The following is a 9297-nucleotide window of genomic DNA, read 5'->3' on the forward strand; positions in this document are numbered from 1 at the left end:
ATTGGTGGCGCGGCCAGTCGCTCCCAGGGCGCCGCTCGGCCATTGACTCAACTACCTGCCCCTCCCAGCCGGGGCCGGGAGGGGAAGTGACGTCATCCGGGGCGGGGCTGCTCGCGGGATCCGCCCCTGCACTTCCTTGCGGCAGCCGATAGGCAGCGACTGTCAGGCCTGGCTGGGGCTGCTGTCTGGTGCGCGGGGGTGGGGCCTGCTGTGGGGGCGGGTCTTGCCCTCAGTGGTTCCGGGTGGGGGCGGGGCCAACGCAGGGGCGGGGTCTGGGGCGTGGTCACCGGGCTGGGGCGGGGTATTTTAATAGGGCGGGACTCTGAGATGGGGCGGAGTTCTGAGGTGGGGGGTGTTTGGGGGCGGAGCTCTGAGGAGGCGGGGCAGGTGAATGGGGCGGGGCTCTGAGGGGGCTGGGGCAGGTGCATGGGGCGGTGCCCCAGCCTGGTCTGGGTGTGGGTGAGGGGCAGGGCGGGGTGGGGGTAGTTGTGCCCTGGCCTGATGAGGCTCTGTCTCTTTAGGGGGCGGGGCTGGGCCAGTGTGGGACGTGGGACCCGTGGGAGGCTCCTGGGCCCCGCACGCCTGCCCTACTCCAGGGCTGTCCCCACAGGTCCCAGCGAGGCGCAGCGCCATGCGGCGGGATCGGGCGCCGGAGCGCGCGGCCAGCTGGCCGGCCGACCACGTCACGGTGCTGATCTCCTACTGGGCCGAGGCAGCGGCCGTGCACGACCTGGGCTCGCACGGGCGCAACCGCGTCGTGTACGACGGCATCTCGCAGCGCCTGGCGCAGCTGGGGATCTACCGCACTGGCGACCAGTGCCGCGAGAAGATGAAGGCACTGAAGGTGGCCTACCGCAAGGCCAAGGAGAACAACGCGGCTGGGCGCCCGCCCATGCGCTGCCCCTTCTACGAGGAGATGGACTGCATCATGCGGGGCGGTGGAGGCAACGGCGGCCCCCGCGCCACCTTCTTCTCTGACACTGGCGATGTGGCCTCGGGCCTGGAGATGCCGGAGGGCACTGCCGCCTCGGAGCGCTGGGGCCTGTCGCGGAGCTGGGGCTGCCCGGCCACGGCCTCGCGCAGCTGGGGGCCGCAGGAGTCAGGCGCCTGCCCGTCCAGGGCGCAGGCTGCGCTGGGTGAGGTGTGCACCGTCCGCGTGAAGGAGGAGGAGACGTCCGGGGAGGAGCTGCCCCCTGAGCCCGGTGAGTTCCTCCGGGGCGCGGGTGTGCAGCGGTTCCTGCGGTCCCCTGAGGTTCCCGTTCTGCGCTCAGGATGCTGGGGCAACTCCACAGGGCAGCAGCACCACGCTGGAAGTCCACACTTGTCCTGACCCCCCATGACAGGCTAGCCCTTGCGCACAGTGAGGGCTGGGAGCTTGGCCGCAGCGCGGGCACAGGAGATCTGCAGTATGCTGCCGGGGGGCCATGTCGAAGGGCGGAGGTCTCAATGCTCTGCATACGCTCTTGACCCCACAGACCCGTCTGTGTCCGCGGGGGAGGAGACGGAGTTGGCACCGCGGCGCCTCACCTTGGCGCTGGACCGGCTGGCTCAGCTGCGAGTGCGGAAGCGCAAGGCACGGGAGGAGGGGCCGGCGGAGGCAGCGCGGGGTGCAGGACCCAAGCACGGGCGCTCTCACCTGCTGGAGCTGAAGCGGACCCGGCGTGCGAGCGCCTGGAGGGCGGAGGAGCGGCAGAGCCTGGCGGAGTTCATGCAGCATGACCGGGAGATGCGGCTTGAGGAGCGGGACTTCCAAGCGCAGCTGCTGGAGCAGCTGCTGCAGAGACAACTGGAAGCGCTGCAGGCCGTGGTGCAGGCCCCAGCCCCAGCCTCAGCCCCGCAGGAACGGGGGGAGCCGGTGGAGGGTGTGGGCACGGGGCTGCAGTTCCAGGCGCTGCTGGAGCAGGCAGTGCGGGACAGGGGCCACGGCAAGGACGTAGAAGTGGGCACGGCGGAGCTCTGGGGGGAGCCAGGGGCAGCAGGGAAAGCCCCCGTCCCGGCACAGTACTGGACAGCAGATGAGATCCTGCGCTGGCTGGTGCCTCAGCAGCCAGTGAACGGGCAGCAGCCGCGGTGCCAGGAGGGGTCACAGGGCCTCCGGCTCCTGCCTTCTGGGGGGTCAGTGCCCACCACGGTGTGGGGGGCTGGGGGGAAGCACAGTGCAGAGGTCAAAGGAGCAGATGAGGCTGAGGGGGGCGTGGAGGCCCCAACAGCACGGCAGCGCTTCCTGGGCTTCCGCTACGAGGCCGCAGCGGGGCCACGTGAGGCTTATGGCTGCCTGCAGGAGCTGTGCTGGCGCTGGCTGCAGCCGGAGGTGCACAGCAAGGAGCAGGTGCTGGAGCGGCTGGTGCTGGAGCAGTTCCTGAGCCTGCTGCCGGAGCGGGTGCAGCGCTGGGTGCAGGAGCGGTGCCCTGAGAGTGGCTCTGAGGCTGTGGGCCTGGCTGAGGACTTCCTGCTGCCACAGCGCCAGGCCAGACAGCTGCAGCCCCAGGTCAGCGCGGGGGGCTTGGACAGGGGTGGTACTGGGGGGGTGTTGTGCTTGTTGTGGCTGTGGTCTGGTAGAGGTGCCAGCCCTGTGCTCCCAGGTCGCAGGGTAGCCACCCCTGATGCCCCAAGCCACTGGCACTGAGGCCACTGTTGTTCTAGGTGCTGGAGCCTCCCTGGGGAGGGGCTGAAGGTCCTGGTGCTGCGGAGCAGGTGCTCCTGGGCCAGGAGCAGAGAGAGACAGACAGGGACCTTGCACAGGAGGATCGTGGGAGTGCTGGTCCGCTGGGTAGGGAACTTTTCCTCTTGGGGCACCAGGCTGGCTGTGGGCGACTGTTTGCAGGGCTTCTCCAGGGCCATGGCAGGGGTGGTCTTAGCAAGTAGCCGGGGTGTGGCCAGCACCGAGGAAGAGTCCTGGGCATGGCCCGCTCTGGTCCCCCTTCCTGCAGGTTTCTGCTTCCTCTGGGGTGCTAACTCCTGGCTCTGTTCCTCCCCAGCTCCAGACCTGCGTGGCCATGCGGTACCTAGGGTATATGCAGGGGGCGTAGGGACGGTGGTGGGCCGCAGAAGCAGGGTGGCACCTGGAAGGAGCCGGCTGGTGAAGAATGGCCTGGAGTCACCACCTGGGGAGCGGGGCCCAGAGGAGCTGCAGGCAGCAGCGGGGCAGTCGCTGGAGCTGCGCGGGGCCTCCTGGGGGCAGAATGCAAGGGCAACATGGGGAGCTGCAGCGCGAGGTGGTCACATGGACAGGGCTGAGCCTCCAGCAGACAGGACGTCCAGCCCCTATGGGAGGCCCCCCCGGTGCCCGAGCCCCGAGGCTGACGGCCCCTTGCCACGGGCAGACTCTGGATCACCATGGGAAGTGGACGGCAGCACCGAAGGGGGGGCAGAGGGCAGTGCAGCCTGTCCTGGGGGGCAATCCCAGTGCCAGGGCTGCACCGTGCTGCGGGCCCAGCTGGAGGCGGTGCAGGAGGAGCTGCAAGTGGCCAGAGGTACCGGGGTTGCGGGGTATGTGGCCTGTACCCTCAGAGGTACAAGCCAGGGGGCTACAGCCCATAGTCCCAGAGGTACTGGGGCCGGAGGGTTTGGGGAGGCTGAGTTGAGGTTTGTCTTGGCTGTGGCACTGCCCTTGGGGGGGCCTGACCTGACCCCAGTGTCCTGTATGGCTGAGTCCACCAGGCTCCAGTGGGGCTGGAAGGAGGTGGGGGCTCTACAGTGTCTAGGGGAGTCAGGTCAGGCTGTGCCCATGGCTGTGGCTGACCTTGACCCTGGGCCTGGCCCTCACCATAGGGTGCAGGAGCTGTGGAGCTGGCTCTAGCAGGGTTCTGCCCAGCCTAGTGTGGTGGGTGCGGATGCAGAGTCCTGCCCCTTGGCCCCAGCCCCTGGTAGCCCACACATGCTCCCTAGTACCCTGTGGCACACACAGACTCCCTGAACTCAGGCCGTGGTGCGGGGGCAGGGAGGGTCCCCATTCCCAGTGGGGGCAGAGCAAAACCTGAGGCCAGGCCCTGGTGCCAGGAGCTGCTGTGGTGCATGGTGCAGGGTCCCACGGTGCCGACGCTGCCTGGAGATGGAAGCAGCCCCCCCCTGCTCCAGGCAGCTAGGACATCCGGGCAGTGCCAGAGCTGGGAGGGGAGCCCGGGGCTGCTGCAGGGTCTGATGAATTGAGTCTGGGGTCTCCAAGGGGCCAGGATGCAACTCCCCACTAGGTTTGGGGCCCAGGTGATGCTGGCCCTGGCAGTGGCTGCCCAGAGGCTGGGAGTTGCCAGTGGGTCCAGCTGTCCTTCTGCCCGTTGCTGCCCCAGCGGGGCAGCTGTGATGCCATTAGCAAGGCGCTGGACCCTCCTGTGGCCCCTGGGCAATGCTGGTCTCCGTGCCAGCTGTACCACAGCCAGGGGCAGGTGTGTTAAGAGTTGGGGGTTCTGCGTGCTGTGGCTGTGTGTGGCCTCACCCGGTGCCTCTGTCCTGCAGCCTCCCCCCTACTGGGGCTGAGCAGTGCAGCTCTGCGGGACCTGCAGGCTGCTCTGGGAACCATCTCGCGTGTGCTGAGTGAGCGGAGACCACCTGGTGCCAAGGCCCCCCCGGACGTTGCCCAGAGCCCAGGTGCGCTGCTGCCTGCGGACACGCATGTAAGTGCCCCTTGCCATGCCATGGCACTCACAGGGCCCCAGCAACTGCGTGTCCAGCCCTGGGCTTTTCTCTGGGTTGGGGCTCGTTAGTGCAGCCCTGGGTGTGCAGGGCAGTGAGGTCCTGGGTGTAAGCGTGACGCTGCCTCCATTCTGCTCCCTGCAGGTCTCATGATGTCCGATCCACGGCTGGCTGCACCTACCACCCCAAGGCCACCAGGGAGCCCCAGTCTTGGCAGAACGGGGATGGACGTCAGGAACTCCTGCCACTCTTAGGGCCCCAAACTCCCCAGAGCTGGTGGTGCTGAGCACTGTGTTAGCGGCACCAAGGCCTGGATGAGTCACTGGTGTTGGGCAGCTGCTTACAGGAGCCAGGGGTCAGGGCAGCTGCAGGCTGAACCCCCACAGACCTGCTGCCAGGTCCTGGCTTTGGACCCCAGGCATGGTGGGAGCAGGAGGAGGGGAAGCCACTGCCTCTTCCCAAAGCAGCACAAGGGGCGCCAGTCTCTCCTTCCTGTTCTATGTTTGGGTTTTTAAGTCTCCGCCAGAGATGCTGGGTGCTGGCTGCAGCCCAGGCTGGGGATGGGGACTGGGCTGTGCCAGTGTACCTGCTAGGATCAACCCTGCAGGCTCCTGGCTAAAGGGTCTTGCCCCTACACTCTGGCTCAGTCCGATGCTGTGCTGGAGTCAGAATGGCACATGGCCCCAGGTCCCAGTGCCACCTCCAAGTCCTTTTGGGTCACTGACAGCGGGACGGAGACGGGGCTGATGGCAGGAGAGTGGTAGTGATGGCAGCCCCAGCCCTGCCCATCCAGGCTGTGACTCGGGGCCATGGGGCCTCAGCACTTAATAAAGAGTTTTGTCCTGGATGCCAGTACCTACCTACCTGCCTGGGGGCGTGCACTCAAGCAGGGCCGGGGCTGGGGCTGCAAAGCCTCCTGCTTCCTGCAAGGCTGTGCTGCATCTTATGGGGGCAGGCCATGGGTGAATGACAGATTTCTATTCTGGTTGCTGTGTGGGGTGGGGGGAAATTCCAGCCCCCACTTCCTGCTCTATGTGTAGGGGTTTTTAAGCCTCCAGGGGTGCTGGGTGCTGGCTGCAGCCCAGGCTGGGAAGGGGGACTGGGCATGCCAGTGCTCCTGCTGGGACCAACCCTGCAGCGCCATGGCTAGAAGGTTTTGCCCATGTGCTTGGGATCAGACTGATGGTGCACTGGGGGCAGGAAGGGATTTCCCCCTTGCTCAGACTGGTCCAGACTGGGGGGATTTGCCTTTTTCTGCACCAGGGGCACGGCCTTTGCCTGGGGTCTCTGCAGCATCCAGGAACTTCCTTGGTAGCAAGATGTTGGCAGCTGCAGCCCCTCTTGCTTTACTAGGGACAGGGGCAGTGTCTGGGGCTGTGTCCAGGGCAACTGTGTCACGTGTCTCTGAGGTTGGACACGGGGTTGTCTGGGCCGATTTGGACAGGTCTGATCCTCCCTCAGGTGGGACTTGGACTGGATGTGACCCCATAGGTCCCTGCCGGCCCTGCAGATCTAGGATGGACCCTAGCATTGACACGTGCTGGCAGGATTTTGGCCACAGGGCAGTCATGAGGCATCCAAGGTACTCCGGCCCCTTTGTGATGCAGATGGGACCCCGCACCGGGACAGCCCCATATCAGAGCCCGGCTCCCAGAATGGCAGGGAGGGTCTGGGCCCAGCTGAAGAAGGGCAGCTGGATGTCCTTCATGGAGCAGGAGATGACGTGGAGCCCAGGTGCAAGAAGGGGGAAGCACCTGCCAGGACCTGAACACAGCCTACCCCATCCCACCAACCCTGGCGCCTGTTGCTGCTCCTGGATGCCTTTTGCGCTGGGATCTGGGCTTCTAGCCTGGTTCTGCTTTGAGAAGAGGGTGAGGCTGTGAACGAGCTCCCACAGCCTGCCTGACCCAGCCCAGCCCTGTCTTCTCCCCACCCCTTCCCTTGTAGAAAAGACTCATGTCACCTTTCTCTTTCTGGGCACCAGCTGTTTCTGCCTGTCCCAGGCCTCCTGCTGCTTTGCTGGCCTTGGAGTGGGGCACAGGTGCAGGGTTCAAGCCCTGGTTCCACCCTCTCCCTCCTCCCCCAGCTCCAGCCCTCACCCAGGGACCCGCAAAACCTCCTGCCCTGGTGTCCCAGGGGACACCCACGTGTGTACAGCCACAGGATCTTGCAGAATCTTGATTCTGCGTGCACGTGTGTGTGCATGCATATGTGTATATGGGCTCCCCCTGTACACCCTGTACAGCCACCAGGGATGTGGGGCTGGGGTTAGAAGGAGCCCCATATGCCTTTCATCAGGGAGATTCAAGAGATGCACACAAAACCCAGGCATCTGGCACGCACATCCGCAATCCTTAGGGAAACCTTCCCAAGAAAGGTTTGGCTGAGAATGGCGTGGCTGTGACACCTCCCACCGTCCCATCTGCCCTGGCCTCACCTAGTGCCAGGGTGGCTCATGTGACTGGTCCCACGGTCCCTGCCCAGGCTGCTCTTCTCTTCCCCTCTAGGCTCAGTACTGCCACCAAGTGAAGGGCCATATGCTGCAGCTGGTGGCTCTGGATCAGTCCCCCAGGAAGCCTGGGTCTGCCAGGCTCAGCCCAACAGCTGTGGAGGGAGACCTAGCTGAGCTTCAGTGCCATGGCTCGGGGCCAGCCCCAGTAGCTGGCAGGTGTGCGTCTATCTTACAATCCAAAACTGGACACTGAGCGAGGCCTCAGGTGGCTGGACATCTGTGCACAGGGTTGTAGAACCCCATTTTTGAGGGCCAATTGTTCTGCTGCCTGAGGTGAGGATGTCCTAGGGCAATGTCTTGCATTGGAGCCAGGACATCGTTGGGATCCAGTCAGACAAGCGCTCTAATGTGAGGCCTTCATCATCACAGCTCTGGTCACAGGGACCAGGCACCACAGAGATCACAGAGTTCCTGTTCTCCCCGGTCCCCCATGCAGCGTGCCTGTAACACAGCACAGGGTGCTCCACTACTTGCAGGGGCCTGAGCAGCAGCAGGCAGCAGCCTGTAGCTGGCTGTTATCCCAATCATGCAATGCTGCCTGATTGGAAAACAAGGCCCACCTGTCATATAAAGGCTGGGCCCTGAACAAGGCAGCAGTCTGCTGCCAGCCAGCTAGACACTGCCCACATGGAACAGCTTGGAGGTAAGGGCTGGGGGCTATGGGGAAGGAGAAGCCCACACCTGGGTCCTGGGTATGACTGAAAGCTGCACCCTGCCAGGGTAGGGTGGCCTGGTGGGACTGTCTGTGGCAGGACAGTCCTGGAGAAATGCCAGGCCAGTTTTCTCCTTGGTGAAAGGCATATGGGGCTCCTTCTAACCCCAGCCCCACATCCCTGGTGGCTGTACAGGGGGAGCCCAGGATCACTGTGAGTGCTGAGGCAGGGCCCAGGCCAGGAGGAGGGACCTGTGGCAGTGCTCAGGCTTGCAGGTGAGCCTGGGGTTGCAAGGGAGCCGGGCAAGATTCCTGGCGGGGTGGGGCCCTGAGCCTCGGGGAGCTATTAAGGAAGCTCCCAGGCTCAGGGATAAGGGGGAGCCCAGTGGGGCTTGGGACAAGACTCAGAGCCCTGATCCCACAGGCGGGCTTGGAGGCCCAAGGTGCAAGCTCAGAGACCAGAAGGGGTTGGAGCCCTGAGAGTAGATAGGGCTGGGAGCCCAACCGAGATAAGTAGACTGGGTGTTAGGCCGCAGAACATCTGCGGGGCATGGGATACGATAAGGGGAGATTGGAGTTGTATATATAGGCCCTTGTCATCGGGACAGATAAATGGGCAGCCTCCTGCTGAGTGACATCTTTATAATTATTAACATCAAGGCGCGGCAAGTGAGGAGACGGGCAGCTAGCCCTAAAACAAGTGGGCAGGCCTATGTTTAGACCGGCCCCAGGATGCCCACTTGTTACAGTGCCTGAGTGGGCTTTCCCTGCCATTTGCAGCGGAGGGCAACAAAATGACCAAGGCACATGACTTGTGAGGAGAGGCTAAGGGAATTGGCTTATTTAGTCTGCAGAAGGGAAGACTGAGGGAGGATTTGATAGCAGTCTTCAAACTCCTTGAAGGGGAGTTGCAAAGGGGGTGGAGCTGGACTGTTCTCAGTGGTAGCAGGTGACAGAACAAGGAGCAATGGGCTCAAGTTGCATTGAAGGAAGTTTAGGGTGGATATTAGGGGAAATTTTCTCACACGGTGGGTGGTATAGCACCGGGATAGGTTACCCAGAAACATGGTAGAGTTTCCATCCTTGGAGGCTTTTAAGGCCCAGATAGACAAAACCTTGGCTGGGATGATGTATTTGGGGCTGGTCCTGCTTTGAGCAGGGGGTTGGACTAGATGTGACCTCCTGAGGCCCCTGCCAGCTATGATTCTGTGTTGAAGCTACTGTACAATCAATAATCAAACAGATGCATTTCAATTATTAGCAATAACAGTAGAAGGATTTGTGTATCAAGACTGGACCAAGAATGAAGACCTGCTTTTTGGGAAAGTCTGTGACAGTGGTGAGCGGTCACAGCGGAGGGTTTTGGCCTTTTGAGAACAACAGAGTCATACGTGGTCAACTGGAATCCAGCCACCAGTTAGAGCAATGTGGCCTTGTTAATCCAGGCTACAGTATCACCAGCCTACCCAGCACGGTGAAAATAATTCAGGACAGAACACGTTGC

General features: G+C 63.3%; 1 protein-coding gene across 2 annotated transcripts; it reads left to right on the forward strand.

The window, feature by feature from the left end:
• The first annotated feature begins 95 nt into the window (after nucleotides 1-95).
• On the forward strand, nucleotides 96-5476 carry LOC102567632 (uncharacterized). 2 transcript variants are annotated; one of them, XM_014603387.3, is made up of 7 exons: nucleotides 98-188; nucleotides 611-1202; nucleotides 1476-2488; nucleotides 2644-2770; nucleotides 2979-3473; nucleotides 4453-4610; nucleotides 4774-5476. In XM_014603387.3, the coding sequence occupies exons 2-7, from the start codon at nucleotides 632-634 to the stop codon at nucleotides 4780-4782; spliced, it is 2373 nt and encodes a 790-aa protein (XP_014458873.1). In that variant the 5' UTR covers nucleotides 98-188; nucleotides 611-631; the 3' UTR covers nucleotides 4783-5476. The 2 variants fall into 2 exon arrangements, with proteins under 2 accessions (XP_019345292.1, XP_014458873.1); XM_019489747.2 differs by lacking the exon at nucleotides 2979-3473 and having other exon boundaries at nucleotides 96-188.
• Nucleotides 5477-9297: the final 3821 nt, after the last annotated feature.

Source organism: Alligator mississippiensis, chromosome 15 (genome assembly GCF_030867095.1).
Source record: "Alligator mississippiensis isolate rAllMis1 chromosome 15, rAllMis1, whole genome shotgun sequence".
NCBI lineage: Eukaryota > Metazoa > Chordata > Crocodylia > Alligatoridae > Alligator > Alligator mississippiensis.

What these genes read in the sequence shown, in the direction of transcription:
- LOC102567632 (XM_014603387.3), top strand. Translation starts at nt 632, where the DNA reads ATGCGGCGGGATCGGGCGCCGGAGCGCGCGGCCAGCTGGCCGGCCGAC. An exon ending in CCAGACAGCTGCAGCCCCAG is followed by an intron (nt 2,489 to 2,643) that starts GTCAGCGCGGGG and finishes CTGTTGTTCTAG; the next exon opens with GTGCTGGAGCCTCCCTGGGG. An exon ending in TGGGAGTGCTGGTCCGCTGG is followed by an intron (nt 2,771 to 2,978) that starts GTAGGGAACTTT and finishes GTTCCTCCCCAG; the next exon opens with CTCCAGACCTGCGTGGCCAT.